This window comes from Phodopus roborovskii, unplaced genomic scaffold, assembly GCF_943737965.1.
Source record: "Phodopus roborovskii unplaced genomic scaffold, PHOROB, whole genome shotgun sequence".
In the NCBI taxonomy this organism is placed as follows: Eukaryota; Metazoa; Chordata; class Mammalia; order Rodentia; family Cricetidae; genus Phodopus; species Phodopus roborovskii.
In genome coordinates, this window is record NW_026126407.1 from 12,710,263 (window position 1) to 12,724,443 (window position 14,181).

The 14,181-nt window shown below is 45.4% G+C and overlaps 1 protein-coding gene across 5 annotated transcripts in view; it reads right to left on the reverse strand.

Moving 5' to 3' along the window:
- Nucleotides 1–1,888, reverse strand: part of Myh10 (myosin heavy chain 10) — a 122,142-nt gene extending 120,254 nt beyond the window's left edge. For 3 of the 5 annotated variants that reach the window (XM_051180322.1, XM_051180319.1, XM_051180320.1), the window contains exon 1: nucleotides 1,737–1,887. In XM_051180322.1, coding sequence (XP_051036279.1) covers nucleotides 1,737–1,795 — 59 coding nt within the window. In that variant the 5' untranslated portion in view covers nucleotides 1,796–1,887. Of the gene's footprint in view, nucleotides 1–1,469; nucleotides 1,631–1,736 lie in introns of those variants that run through there. The other 2 variants (XM_051180318.1, XM_051180321.1) reach the window with 2 other exon arrangements.
- Nucleotides 1,889–14,181: the final 12,293 nt, after the last annotated feature.

The following is a 14,181-nucleotide window of genomic DNA, read 5'->3' on the forward strand; positions in this document are numbered from 1 at the left end:
GAATAGTTAAAATAGAGGCGGACTGGTTAAGGATATGAAACAATGAATAGATTATAAAGTTTTCCAGAGTCAGATACTATCAGGAATAATTAAACCTAATCCAAAGCATCCTTAGTTCCAATGTTTAAAAAAATAAAATCTCAGCATAGCCAAAGTATTACATTTAGTAGTATTTTATTCAGCAAAAACAGCAGTCTTTGTTCCATCCGCAGTCTGGATCTACCCCGCCTGCTTTCCCTACCCCACCCCAACCCACCCCACCCCCTTCCATCCACCGCAGTGATCTTGAAGAGAGCTGCAGAGGCCCCAAGAAACAAGAGATAACGGTCGTAGGTAGACACCCCGTTACCCAAACCTCACCAGCTCGGTCAGACCCGCAGAGTGGCCACCTCCTCCCTAAGGCCCCAGTTCCCAGGCAGGCCTGAGTGGGGGCCTCTCGGGTCCCTGGGCCGCATCCGCCCACCACAGGCCCACAAAGCCCCGCCAATGCCAAGACTCCACAGCTTCAACTTCCCTCCGACCCAATTCCACTTCAATTTTATGGGATCAGGGTGTGACTCCCCCAACTGCAGAAGGCCAGGGAGAGAGATTCTCCGGCGAGCCATTACCAGATCACTTACACAATAAAGCGATCCAGAAGCGAGGGCTCCCCCCCCCCCATCAACTCCCCACTCCCGGCCGCTCCGCTACAACGCGCCCGGGCCACATTTCCCGCCTCGTTCCCCCCAACGGCCGCAGACCTCGCCCGGCGTCCACCTCCCAGTTCCCCACCGTCCCCAGCAAGCGTGGCACGCCGTTTAACTCCCGCCCTCCTTCCCCTCGCCCAGCTAAGGAGCCCCTCGCCCGCCGCACGCTCCCCAGACCACGCAGAGCTTCATCCCACCGGTCCCTTAATCTCACAGATACAGGGTCCGCCTTCCGAGTCCTCGGTGAACCCCTCAGTCGCTCCCGGGGAAGCCTAACTCGGCCTAACTCACCATGCAACCCACCCAGGGCCCCTTCCTCCCCGCGCCCCTAGCACCGAGATCACAGCCCAGGACTCAGTCCTTCCCTAAGAGGACAGACACGCCGAATGCCTCCGGCCTCCTACTAGGGCACTCACCTCCCAACCCCACGCTTCCAATGCAACCACGAGTTTGATCTCCACAATCCACCCCCAAATCTCCATCCTCATCCCCTCCAGGGATCGTCCCCACGCACACCCTAGCCCTGATCTCTGCAGGGGTCTCACTCCCAAGGACCTCACTGCCTATCCTTCCGGGGGTGGGGGTCTCTCCATCTCCATACACTGGGGTCCCGTCACCTCCACAAGGTCCGCTCTCCACAGCCCAGTCAGCCTTTCCCAGAGCTCCGGCTCTGTGCTCCAGAGTCGCCCGGTTCCCCCAGCCCAGATTATTTCCCTCCTGGTCGCCCAATCGTCCCCGCTCCCGGGGACACCGCACTCGGACCCAGGCAACCGCACCTCTCACCTTCAGCCGAAGATGGTGGCGCCAGCGCACGTCCCCAGCAGCGACCACAGATCCAGCGTCTCAGTTCCAAACCCACCGCTGCCTCCGCCGGGCTCCTTTAGCACTGCCGCTCGCGCCTGCCCCACCCACTCCCACCCTCATTGGGCCAGCTCCACGCCCATCACAGCCGCCCCCAGACCCACTGGTCGGTTTGCGCGCCCATCTCCCAGGAAAGACGTTAGCAACCCGAACGAAGCTACCTTCCCAAGTCCGGCTCCCTCCACCCACCTGGAATGATGCTCATTGGCTCCCGCTCCCGACCGAGGCCCACAGACTCCCAGTCTCATAGGCTGATCCTCATGCCTGTCAGAGACGCCGGGAGGTGCGGCCGGGGCAGTGGAGGGCGATTGGCTGGCCTGGGGGGAGATGGACAGCTGAGACTAACTGGGAGCCGGGCGGTCCCGCGAGGCAGCGGCGCCGACCCTGCTGGGGCGTGCGCGCTGCGCTAGACGGGGCTGGGGGACAGTGGGGCAGGTGTGCCACAGCAAAAGCCCCCGTCTCCCTCTGATCGCGTCTTGCTGGAGCCCATTCGAGTGTTCTAAGGCCCGTCCGCTTGCCGCAGCCACTGCTTCCCCGCAGCAGAACCGCTTCCACAGAGGAATTGCCGGCCCCCGGAGCTGCCTGCAGGGGAGGGGCGGGAGCGCGGTCCTGAGGCCTGACGTCACCCTGGAGCTTCAGGGGGTGGGAGCCGCCGCTGTGCGGCTCACCTGCAGTGGGGGATGGGTGCAGCTCAGCCCATGCGCGAGAGCTCTGTCCTGACCCGGCTGCAGTCGGCTTGAACACTGAGGCCACTGAGGTCCCCGCTGCTGATGCTTTTTCCGGGCGCCCGCCGCACACCTTCCTCTCGTGGCCTGCCACAGTTGGATGTTTGCTAGCGGATAAAACCTGGTTGCTCAACCTCTTAGGCAAAGGGTCTGGCGGAGGAGACGTGAAAGCGACGACTTCACTAGTTCATATGTTCATTCACTCATTCATTCCAATTCTCTATGGAGGAGGAGCTGGGTAGGGTTTGCAGATTCCTGCGGTGTTGTCATATCCCCTAGAGCCAAAGAATTAGTGGTTCAAATGCCTTAGAAAATGCCTAGGTGGGGGTGGGATTCCAAAATAAGGAAACTGCGAAGTTGAAGTAAAAAAACAAAGTCTGTAGAATCTAGTCGACTCTTAATTATACGAGTACAAATATTATAAAGTAAAAAACCGCAAGAGCAAAAATGGGTTATTTGTTCTTATAAAAATAAATTTTCAAAAAAATACAGTTTTTAGTATTTAGTATTGGATATATGTGTGTTTTAATAGATATCTTCTAAATTCCTGGGAAACTTCTAGACTGATTTTTTTTTTTTTTTAAAGTCGGAAAAAAAAAATCGAAAACAAGTCAGGAAATGATTGAAAGGGTTGGTGGAATTCAGAGAAAGCTCCAAGGTGGCTGAATGCAGAGCAATTCAAGTGGACATCCTGGTGCAGTCTCCACCCCCACCTGCCCGATGGTGTGGCTGCCCTCTGTCCAGGTGGCTTGTGACTTTGGCACCGCGTGAAGAGTTCTGTCCTTGTGAAGTCTGCAGAGGAGTATAACTTAGCTGTATAAAACATGTCACTGGTAGCCCTCTTCTCGTTGTTTCGGTATTTAGAAAAGACGTGGCTATCTATAAGGACTGAGTCTAAGCTTTGTCACCCAGTGAAGTCATTTCTAAATGCAGCATTCCACGCTTAGAGAAGCCACATAAATTGTCCCAGTAAGCTGTCAGACCTGTGTGTCTCATAATGTCAAAACTTCCTCATAATTTTACAACAATCTCAATGGACCATCAGACAAAGAGAACAAGAAATTCACCAGAATTAAAACTCACAAAGACACCTGTCTTGATGAGAACTCAGTAACAAACTGTCCCCAAGTATATTTCTAGCTCCGGAGTCTCTTCTGTGTTTTCCTCTGCCAGATATCTCCCATCCCAGTACTAATCAAGCCTGGTCCCATTTTTCTTCTGGGATCAAACAAGATTTGGCATGATCAGAGTAAGATGTCCATAGATGTCTGTCTGCACCACATCTCTGCCTAGATAGGAGGGAAATTACAGAAGTAACAGGTTCCAAATCTATCTTCTGCCCATTCATGCTTCAACAACCCATCACTCAATCCTTCTTTCCAAGTTCCCTGGATCTGCCTCTTTGCTTCCTTCTCCCTTATTTCGAACCTAGGCCCCCAGTCTCCATCCCAGAAAGGCTCCCCCAACTCTAGCCCTCACCAGCACAAAGGAAACACAGAACTTAGAATCAGACCTGGCTCTGAATGCAACTCTGCCAACACTATACCTAAAGCTTAGTCTTTGACAAATTACCTCATCTCTAAAAGAAAATACAGGCATGTACTTGAAAGATTCATTTATCAAATAAGTTGAATTGATGGGTTACTGAGTAAAACTAATGTGACATGGATTAATAGGTTGAAAATCCTAAAGTACAAGTTCATTACAAAGAGTGAGGAAACCCTCGTCTTTATCTGTAGTAATTTCAGCTAGTGACGTAGGCTGCTTTTACTTCTAAAAGCAAAAGTTCACAGACCATTGTTTGGCAGGGACTGGGTCAGAAGTCCAAACTCATTCCCTTGGGGCAGCTGGAGCATGTGAGCTTGTTTTGTTTCATGTGTACAGAACTGATAGATGACTTTTTTTTAAAAAATGAATTCCAATATTTGGAAATTAAGAGCTATCCAACATTGTTAGTCATTAGGGAACTATAAATTGAAACCACAGTGAGCTCCCACTTCATACCCACAAGACTGCAATGAAAAAGTTAAGGGTAATGAAATGACACCCACTAGACTACAGAGAAAAAGTAAGGGCATAGCAAATGCTGGCAAGGACCCAGAGAAACAGGAACTTTGCAGTCATTGAGGGCAGGAATGAAAAATGTTGCAGCCACTTTAGAAAATAAGCATTTTCTTTAAAAGTTAACATGTTGCATGCTTTTTTCCATAATAGAAAAAAAGAAAATAAATATAAATTTACCATACAACCCCACGATTGTATCCTTAGGTATCTTGGGGGCGGGGGAGAGATAGAGGGAGAGAGAGAAAAAAAGGTTGGGAGAGATCCTGTGTGGATACAAAAGAAATGTACATACATAGAAATGTTCACCCAGCGTCATTTATAATAGCCAGAGGAGATAAACAACCCAAATGAACATCAACTGATGAAGAGATACACAAAAGTGGTAGATCCATACAATAGATTGCCATCCAGCAATAAAAAGTAATAAACAATGGATGCAAGCAACATAGATGAACCTTGCAAACCTTATGCTCACTTGAAAAAAGCCAGACACAAAAGCACATACTGAACCATCCCATCTGCATGAAATGCCCATAAAAGGCAAAGCTAGAGAAAGAAAGTTATATGGCACTTGCCTGAGGTGATATCTGGGGTCAGGAAGGAGGTACAACACAGGATTCTACAGTAAATGAGCATAAGAGATCCAAATGGAGTAAGGAAAATGCTCTAAAACTGACTTATTGTACCAGTTGCACAATTTGGTAGACATACTTAAAAAAAAATAAGATCTCAAACTACTGTATTGCATTCTGTGAATTATGTAAGTGTGTAAATATACCTCAATAAAGTTCTTTTTTTTAAACAAAGGAAAAGGAGCTAGCCCACAAAAACCTAGATTTCCAGCTTTTCTATAAAAATTTAAAGTTCTGGAAATCCAAAAGCCCTGTTGCTCATTTTTAGAAAAAGCACACACCCCTCCCTGGTGACCTGATTTACTCACTGAATGTATTTGTCTGGTCATTATTGTGGTTTGTTTGTTTTGTTGTTGTTTTCTTTTTTCAGTTATGAGATCACACTGAGGGCCTTGAGTGTGTTAAATGCTCTTCTGTAGGCAGAGTCTCTCTGTGTCCCAGCAGCCGCTCCCAAATATCCATTCAGAGACTTAATATTAGTTATAAATGCTCAGTCGATGGCTCAGGTTTACTACTAACTAGCTCTCACAACTTAAAATTACCCATTTCTATTAATCTATTAAGCTCATGGCTTTTGGCTTTCCTGTATATTCCTTCTTCCTTTCTGTCTGGCTGACAACTACTCTGACTCCACCCCCTTCTTCCCAGCATTCTCTCTGCCCTGAAAATCCTGCCTCGTCATTGACCAATCAGCTTTATTCACAATGACAACAATACATATTTACAGCGTATGAAGACTATTCCACAGCACCGTCCCACTGAGCTATCCCCAGCCTTCATAGACATAAAGTTTTCAGGACCTTGGTTACTTGTTGGGGGAGGAAAGAGGATTCATGGCAAATCATCCCAGAGATATGAGAAGGGTGTTTGTGAGATGAGTTGCTTCTGTTATGGCAGTAAAGCAGTAGAAAGTTTGGGGTGGGTGGGGAGGAGTCTGTAAGAAGTATAGACAAGTCCATCCTATGAGCGTGATTTGTGGGAACTGTGGGAACTGGAGACATACACTATTGTGGTATTCCCTTCTCAGTCTACCAAAGCCATTTTCACCTGACGGTGAAAGGTAAAAGGGTCATTGAGTGTTCAAAGAGAATTTTAAAACAGAAAGGGTAATGACAAAACAAACAACTCCAACGAGCAAAAAAAGAAACCTCCAGAATTTCCTTAGGTTCTAGGAAAACCGACAAGAAGTTCCTGAAACTTAATAATTCAACATTTCCTATCAATCACATAGAATTTGGCTAAGTCATAGTTTACTTGATTTATAAAACCTGGGGCAGGAGTGGACGTCGGAGTGTCCTTAGGATCATAAGACCCTGGGCAAACCCCCAACACTCAAAAATAAAGGAAAGGCAGGCTTGGTCATCCTTGACCTTAATACAGCAAGCTACACAAATGCTCATTGACTATCCTTTGTGCCTAGGGCCTATGGCGAGTACTGAAGCGATTACAGTAATAGCACAGACACGCCCCTCTCAGGAGATTGTGATCTAGTGGGAAATATGACAGTTATTAGCAAACAATGATAATAGAAGAGGTTTGTTTTTTATCTTGAATTTGTACAAGGAAACCTACAGAGTTGTAAGAATTCCGAAATTATGTGCAGAATTTATTGTGTGCACTATTCCTCCCCCTGGGGAGATCTATAGCTTTTAAAAGCAGTTTTCCATAAAAGCCCTTAATCTGAAAAGGATGCAAGTGCACGATATGGTATGTTCATTGCTTAGGTGTAGTTGGAATTTTCTTTGGGCCATCAACCAGCTCCCACTTACTTTAACCTGTTTCTATTCATCTACGTTCTGCCTCAGGGCTTTTTACCTTAACCTGTATGTCCTGCTTTCCTGCTTCCTCCATATCTGACTGGCTAGCCCCTGGCATCTTCCTGCTGTCTCCTTTTATTTCTGAGTCTAAATTCCACCTCCTACTTACTCTCCCTGCCTGGAAGTTCTGGCTATACATACCTCTTCCCTCACTGATGGACATTCAGGTTTTTTTTTTTTTTTTTAGACCAATCAGGTTCCTTAGGCAGGAAAGGTAAACTAGCAACACATCTTTACATAATTAACTGCAACACACTTTTACATAGTTAAAAAAAAAAATTCAACAAAATTCAGGCTTTTCTAGAGGAACAGAATTGATTATAAAGGAGGCAATTTATTTTATTAGCTTACACTATCAGAGAACAAATAGTCCAATGGTAGCCATCTTTATTCTGGAGACTTAAAGAATCCAGCAAAAGGAAGCCTCAATCCAAGAAGGACCACTGACGTGGTGCCCACCTGAGGCTAAAGTCCTGAAAGACTTCTGGAGATTCACTGGTGTGAGTTCACACTAAGAGGCTGAATGTAGCTGGAATTTTTCTTGTCCCGTCAGCTCCTGCCACCCTTCTCAGCCCCAAATAAGCACACAGATGCTATCTTAGTTATAGAACTGTTGACCGATGGCTAGTGCTTATTATTGGCTACTTCCCTCTTAATTATTTAACCCACAACTATTAATCTATGTATTTCCACGTGGTCTTGGCTATTACTCCTTTGGCAGCTATATGGTGTCTCCGAGGTCTCTTCTGCCTACCTTTCCCAGAATTCTCCTCGTCTCCTAGTCCTGCCTATCTTCCTACCTCTATTGGCCAAACAGTGTTTAATTCATCAACCAATAAGAGAAACATATATGCAGTAGGACATAACCCAACAACTGAAGAAGCTCAGTCTGGTGTCCACAGATGATGTGGCAGGAGTAGGTAATCTCGGTTGGAAGAGTAGAGTGTTCATGTTGACTAGCCCATGACTCCCATCTTTGTACCATTTGAGCCACTAGTCTGTTGGACTGCTCTGCCCATCCCAAGGTGGGTATTTTCCTCTTAGGTTTGAAATGATCTCACAGACACATCTAGAAGTGCATTTTACTGATCTAGATGTCAGGGTCCAACCAAGTTGATGAAGAATATGAACTGTCACAGCAGTTCATCACAGAAGCACATCAGGACCTGAGGACAGGTGATAAAGACAGGGCACCCAGGAGAGTGGCAGAGAAAGAGCCCTGGAAAGTGATTCAGGGGAAGTAATACTAAAGACATAATTTGAAGAGTAAAGTGCTAACCAGATGAAGAAAGGGGGATTCTTACAGAAAAGGTAGGGGATAGAAAGCCCAGGAGGGTTGTAGGCAGGAGTCAGATATCACCTTTGCACTGCAATGTGGAATAACATGGCAGAAGACAATGGGGGACTGTGAGAGAATTTTAATTTGGGGAGTGACATTGAAGTTCATGTTTTATTGAAATCATCTGGCCATAGGAAGAAGATGAAAGACAGTCTGGGAGGGGAGTTCTGAATGTCTGCTGCAGCAAACCATGCAGCTAAGAGGCGATGTATTTGGATGAGGGAGGAACCAGCAGGCCGGAGAGACAAGGTCAGATTGAGGAGATTGCTGTTGCAAGGATTACATGAGATATTTAAAGTGCCAAGCAATGTGTGAAGATATTTAAATGCCTATCATCACACATGAGGGTATTTATAGTGCCCAGCACAATGCATGACACATTTTAGGTTGATACCCTTCCTCCTCATGGCTTCATGAACTAAAAACAATCCTGCCCTGTGTCCTACACTTTTATAAACACACTCATGACTAGTCCCAATAACTTGATTTTCTCCATCTGTGTATATCCCTGTGTAGCCTGTTGCAGGACCAGATATAGACAGTGAGCCACCGTTGCAAGCCACATAGCTAATTAAAAGTTTTAGTAGCTCCACCTAAAAAAGAAAAACCACATCATGTGTGCTCACTTTAATCATCTTACCAAATTCAAATGCATCAAGAATATAGCGTTACAATGTATAGCCAATTAAAAATCATTGTTTTCAAGTTCTAATGCTATCATGGATTTTCCATTTTTGCTGGTGGATATGTACATAAAAATATTTTCAATAGTGAAAGTGCAAAATCTGTTGTGAAGCTCCACAGCTTCAGAACGGCTATTTTTAAGTTCATAGAAGTTCATTGCGATATATATACTTTGTGTGGTTAATTAGTATGTGATGTTATTTAATTTGTTGTGCTTAGTCAAATTCAATGGGCAGACCATTGTTGTAGCTTCAGGTTTAATAACCATGAGGTTAATCAACTATCTGTGCACTATATACATACCTGGTACAAAGGAGGCCAGAAGAGGACATCTGATCCACTGGAGCTAGTGTTATGGATGATGGTGAGCCACCATGAGGACTGAAAATCAAACCCCAGTTATCTATAAGAGCAACAGGAGTTCTTAACTGCTGAGACAGCTCTCTAGCCTCCTCATATTCGCTTTTCTAATTTGTTTCTTTGCTTCTTTTTTTGTGTGGGCCAGAAGCAGGAGGCAGTTTTTCAGATGTTTACAGGCGCTGAATATCTTAGGACAATCATGAAAACATAGGTGTCTCAGGCTTTCGATTTCCTCAGTCCCCTCTCAATTCTTAACTCAACAGTGCAATATTGTAGGCACTTTAAAACGATGACTGGTTCTTTTGTTTGCTTGGGTGTGATGAGTCTTTCTCTGCCCCGTCTGCCAGCTCCCAAATAACCACATGGAGACTTATTAATTATGACCTCACTGTCTCTATTAGTCCTGCCTAACTATTGGCCATTCAGCTTTTTATTAAGCCAATCACAGCAATATATCGTCACACAGTGTACACATATCCACATTTGGGTTGTGGCTTTGTTTGTTTATTTTTGAGGCAAGTTCTCTCTACACATCTCTAGCTGTCCTGGAACTCATTCTGTAGACCAGGTTGGCCACTGCCTCTGCCTCCTAAGTGCTGGGGGTTAAAGGTGTGCACCATCACTGACCGGCATATGGCTGGGTTTTTACGACAATAGTCTGTATGAGGATGGACCCTGGGTCTTGGCAGATCATGTAGCCAATTCTACCATGGGTCTCAGAGAATAGTCATCAACATCCCTTCCCCTTGAGCTTATCATGGTGATGTCCAGATATTTGTCCCCAAACTTCCCATGGCCTAGGGAGCCACCCCAAGTATAGCCAGGTCTGGAAGTCTGAGAGACTCTTCTTTGCTTCCTGACTCTTTGGAGCTCTTGGTCTGTGTGATAATTAGTATCAAGTGTCTACTTGATGTCTAGTCTTATCTGTGAGGTGTATGTGGATTTGATGAACTGAGATGGGAAGGTGTATACTAAATATGGGCAGCACCATTCGACAGGCTGGGGCCTTGTGCCGAATACAAAGGAAAAAGCAAGCTGAACACCAGCCTTCACCTCTCTTCTAACTACAGATGCAATGTGACAAGCTGCTTCAAGCTCTTGTCACTGTGCCTTTTCTGCCACGATGGACAGTATCCTCAAACTGTGAGCTAAAAGCAAGCCCCTCCTTCCTTCAGTTGCTTTTGTGAAGTATTTTGTCAGAGAGGTGAGAAAAATAACTCAAACAATATGAGATGGATCACTAGGAAGCAAAAGCCCGGCTCCCTAAAGTGTCATGGCTCTGCAGTTGCAGTCAAACTAGGAAACAGTATTGGGAGCCCACTCACACTGTTTCCATACCTGGTTTATGAAAGTCGAGTGGCTGGCAGACAGGAGACGTAGAAACCCTGTCCAAAAAGAGCCCAGCCCTCCCTTCAGATAAATATGTAGGACTCACAGAACCCAGACCTTTTCACATAGATGAAACCAAAGACGCTTCCCAAGTCATCACTTCGCTAATGAAGTGTGGAGACAGGGAGGGAGCTGGGACTGAGTCCGAAGTCTCCTGTCCACTGCCCATCCAACAGTCCTCTGCGTGCCATCCTTATCAGCTGCAAGGTTTGGGTGGGACATCTCCTGCGTACGGAACACTGAACTGTACACTGGACAAATAAATACAGCGGGTCTCAATAAAGTCCCTAAAAAAATGATTACGTGTTTCAGCAGGCTGTTGAGGCCTGATGGGAAAGAACTGAGGGACAGAACTCACACCTAATCCAGGCTGAGTGGACACAGGGTGCTACAGGGATGGCAGCCTGATCTAGAAGCCTGTGGGGGATTTACATGAAGGGCTGTCCACACTTTTCCCAAAGCATCTATTTAACAACCACAGAAGCCCCCTCTTACTCTCACTGCCTGCCAGTGGCGAAATGCTTAAAACTTTTTCCAGGTCCCACCCAGAGAGCAAAAGGCTCATGGCTAATGCTGTAAAAACAGGAAAGACACAGATAAGCAAGCCCTGGTGCAGGGGTTAAACAGAGGCACTTACAAAACAGGCAGCCTGCACGTGTGTAATAGCTCATGGCCTCAGGCAAGTCACTAAGTTCTCTAGGTCCCTGTCACAGTGCAAGCATGAAGAAACCACTGTACCCTGTCTGACAGGCAAGTAACCTCCCGCTAATGACAGCCCTTATCATTCTGCTACTTTCCTGCTGTCTCCAGAGCCTGGCTCATCCTGAGTTAACAGGAAGTTAGCTTAGAGACTGGGGAGCTCCCCCAGAACATACCTGGAATAAGGATCTATTAAAAGTCCATCCCTTCAGAGTCACGGCTTTCATTTCAGGGGAGAAAAATGAGGAGCTAAATCGGGAACGGAAAAGTTGCATCTGACCAAAGGTATGTGCAGACACATGTTTGCAAATGAGGTCAAGCTTCCAAAATACCCCAGCTCCCATGGATGAGGCAAGCCCCAAGCAGAGGGCTGACTATTTACCACATATGATGGCACATTTCTCACTGATACACACGGGATCGTTTGCCAGGAGTTATATTCGAAGGAGTTACTCATTGGAAAATGTGGCTGCATCGCCTAGTTTGAAATGCAAACTTGGACTTCCAGGGATTTCATCCCAAATTATATGAATTCCTCAGTTAAAACTGCCAAACAAGTATAATCAGGGGATCCATGTGCCAGACCAGCACTGATTCCTGCTCAGGGAAGTTTGGGTCCAGATAGCAGGTAGCTGTGTCCTGGAAAGCACAGGGACATTGGAATCATCAGATGCTCATAGCTGTTCATTACCACCAAAGACTGTTGCCATTCCAACTGTCAATCATCCTTGTGTTTAGTTTTTTCATCCAGCTCAACAATATCTTTTAAAAATACTTTTTTTTATAAAGATTTATTTTCTGTGTATGATGTTTTTTCTGCATGTATATTTGCAACATGTGTGCTCGGTGCCAGCAGAGGCTAGAAGAAAGTGTCAGATCCCCTGAAACTGTAGTTGTCAATGGATCTGAGCTGCCATGTAGATGCTGGAATAGAACCCAAGTCTTCTGAAAGACAATCACGTGTAACCTCTGAGCCATCTTTACGCCCAGCAACGGTCTTACTTTTTGAGCCAGGGCTTCAGGCATCCCGGGCTGGTCTTGAAATCACTGTGCAGCCAAGAATGACCTTGAACTCCTGATCTTCCTGCTTCCACCCCTGAGTACCAGGATTACAGACATGTGCCACCATATTAAGTTCAGGCAGTGCCAAGGGAGACTCAAACCCAGGGCTTCCTGTGTGTTAGTTTAGTGCTCTAGCAACTGAGCTCCACTCCAGCCCCGCCCCCAAGCAACTGTTTTCTGATCAAATGTCAAACAGCTAACATGTGTTCATATTCCAGGCACTGTGTTAAGCACTTTACATGTCTCACGCCATCCCTCTAACAGTCCTGTGACATGAGTGTGTGCCTTTGTCTGCACAGGCTGCTGAATACTCAGAGTGTGTGGCTTCGTTTCTCACAGTCCTGAAGGCTGCAGTCTAAGAAGGTAAGAATTTGACTGCATTCTGGTGAGCGTCCTCTTTAGAACGACAATTCTTCCAGTGTCTTCCCATGACAGAAAGACAGAGAGAGATTCTGGGAGTCTTTTTTTATAATAACTCCCCCCCCATGAAGGCCCCATTCTGATGATCCAACTACCTACTGAACCTCCTACCTATTCAATCGGGGGTAACATTTCAACATGTAAATTGGAGTGACAGGCCACATTTTAACTATTAGAGTGTGGACTGGGTTATCTCTTATTTGAAATGCTTAGAACCTGAAGCGTTTTGGATTTTAATTTTTATGATCTTAGAATATTTGCATACACATGCTGAGCTATCTTGGAGATGAGATCCAAGTGTATGCATGAAATTCATTTATGTTTCATGTATACTTTATTCATATAGTCCAAAGGCAATTATATTCAATATTTTTCATATGCTTTCATTTTGACAGCAACCTGAGATGCATGAGGTCATGTGTGGACTTTTTCCCTCCTGGTATCATGGTCTTACTTCCCAAAAGCTTCAGACTTTTGATTTGGAGATGATGAACCAGCAGAGTCAAAAACTGTAGTTTATGATGCAATTGAGATGTGTGGGAAATACAGATCTCTTTTGTTATATTCACTGTAACTTATCTCCCCTTCTTCCTCAGTGTCTGTCCTTGTTAGCATTAACTATCAATTTGACAAAGCCTCGGCCTGAGAAAGAGTATCAATTTTGTGGTTGTCTTTATCAGGTTGGTCTATGGACATGTCTGTAAGGGACAGTCATCATTGTTAATTGATGTAGGGGGTCCTAGCTCATTGTGGGTTGTGTTATTCCATGGGAAGGTGGTCCTGGCTATAATACCACCAAAAATATTCAACTCATCTCATCATAAGAATAGTAAAGGATGGAGCTGGAGAGATTGCTTAGTGGTTAAGAGCAATCAATTCCCAGCATCCACATGGCAGCTCACAACTGTCTGCAATTACAGTTCCTGGGGGATCTGACACCCTCACACAGACATACATGTAGGCAAAACACCAATGCACACAAAACAAAAATAAATTAATTAAAAAAAAAGAATGGTAAAAGAACTGGGCAGTGGTGGGACACACCTTTAATCCCAGCACTCTGGAAGAACCAAAGTTTGAGGCCAGCCTAGTCTACAATACTAGTTCCAGGACAGGCTGGGTTATACAGAGAAACCCTGTCTTGGAAAACAAACAAACAAACAAAAACTAAAAGAAAAAAACTACACAGATACTATCTCTAACTTATCAGATGGGCTAAACTTTCTAAGCTAGGCAGTAGAAAATAGGCTCACTCTGCTTTAGTAGGAAATTTTGTTTTATTCTGTAAGAAGCTACTGCAAGGGCTGGAGAGACAGCTCATTTGAAGTGTTTACCATGAAAACGTGGGGATCTGAGTTCAATCCCCAGCATTATATATGTGCCAGGCAGAAGGATTTGATGCAGTAGTTTTCTTGTCTCCACTCTTCCTTGCTCAAATCCTCC